Raw genomic sequence first — 1632 nt, forward strand, 5'->3', positions numbered from 1 at the left:
TGCTAAACTTGTTCAATGGGTCATTGCCCCACGGTATTTCTGGAGTAGGCAAATCTTCAAGTTCTTCCAAAGTCACAGAGAGTGTCTGGAGATGAATAGAGTTCTGGCAGAAGAATGCTGAGTACCACAGGCAAGATAAGAGACATGAACGGTACATCTCTAGCATGTGGGAAAGAGTGTCCTTCCCCCAAGTCAACGAAGAGGTCATCTTTGGATCTTGTTGCTTGCAGAGAGTTCAGAAACAGTGTTTCTGAAAAGAACAGTGCCAACCAATCTCCACGTCAGTCCTCACTTTGGGAGGTTTCTGTCTTCCCAGTTAAATTTCTGAATTTCTTTTTGGCTTCTGCCCTTTCCTCTGCATCAAAATACCAAACAGTCATAGCATATCTTGTAGCATAGGAAGGCTGTACTTCATGTGGGTTCCTACGATCTGACCAGAAGAAGAGTAGCCTGTCAAAAATAGGTACCACATCTGCTATAAAGGACTTCCCTTTTGGGAATATCCGAAGAATTCCACCATGCAACTTGGAATCCCAGTTCTTGTTCAGATAGTAGATGCAGGTGATACAGCGTCCGTCTCCACTGGGATTGTCTACATGTCGAACATAACCGGTCCCATTCCCAGGATAGCAAGTCACCATTGCCTTGGACCTTTCTTTGACATAGTATTTGCCCAGGCGGCTTCCACAGTACAAAACCAGCCGGTCGATCAGGGACAGGAGGAAGTTGATGGCTTCGCAGCCTTCCTCGTTGCCCCCGATCCAGGTTATCTGATCTCCCCGCAAGTGCCTCTTGCAGATCCCGGGGCGGGGTCCAGCCAGCTGCCAGTCCTGCAGGTCCCCGTTACAGTGCAGTTGCTTCACGCGCTCCAGAACGCAGTCGCCTACCACCTCGCCCAGGAAATTGTCCAGGTAGCAGAAGCCGATATCTTGCAGGCAGGGCACGATGTACTCGAGGGCGATCTTCTCCAGATCCAGGTGCATGATGTGTCCCAGGGGCATCGCGACTCCCGAGCGGAGAGGAGCCTCGGCGGCCCCAGCGTGCGGGCCTGGAGGAGGCGTGTGAGCAACTTTTGGAGACAGACACCCAGCTTGAGGCCCACGGGGTGCCAGGGCTACAGCCCCTAGAGGTCGGGGGTAGGGACGCGGCGCCGCACCAGCAGCTGCGAGAGAGAGGGAACCAGGGTAAACAGCCCACAACTCTTTGAGTGGAGTCCACTTAACAAAAGCACCGTCCGAGCTCCAGACGAGTTTGCGCTGGGCTCATCGACCCAGCACTGGACGGGCCCAGCGTACAGAGTTGGAAGGACCCCCTTTTTGGAGCGCGAGCGTGACTGTCAACAAAAAGAAATCTTTTCTTTTTTCACTGGTAGGAAACCAAGTTCTCTTTAATTTATTTATTATTTGCAGGGGGTAAGCCAGGGCAATTGGGGTTAAGTGACTTGCCCAAGGTCACACAGCTAGTAAGTGTGTCAAGTGTCTGAGGCCAGATTTGAACTCAGGTCCTCCTGACTCCGGGGCCGGTGCTCTACTCACTGCGCCACCTAGCTCCCCCTAATTTATTCATTTTTTGCTGAAAATACTATACTATTTTATTCACAGTTTTTTGAGCAAAACATCACCCAAAAAGAAC

General features: G+C 51.2%; 1 protein-coding gene across 1 annotated transcript; it reads right to left on the reverse strand.

Moving 5' to 3' along the window:
* Positions 1 to 225: 225 nt before the first annotated feature.
* Positions 226 to 1035, reverse strand: LOC118839143 (prolyl hydroxylase EGLN3-like). Its single transcript, XM_036746585.1, has one exon. The coding sequence runs from the start codon at positions 999 to 1001 to the stop codon at positions 282 to 284; it is 720 nt and encodes a 239-aa protein (XP_036602480.1). The 5' UTR covers positions 1002 to 1035; the 3' UTR covers positions 226 to 281.
* Positions 1036 to 1632: the final 597 nt, after the last annotated feature.

This window comes from Trichosurus vulpecula, chromosome 2 (assembly GCF_011100635.1).
Source record: "Trichosurus vulpecula isolate mTriVul1 chromosome 2, mTriVul1.pri, whole genome shotgun sequence".
Taxonomy (NCBI): Eukaryota; Metazoa; Chordata; class Mammalia; order Diprotodontia; family Phalangeridae; genus Trichosurus; species Trichosurus vulpecula.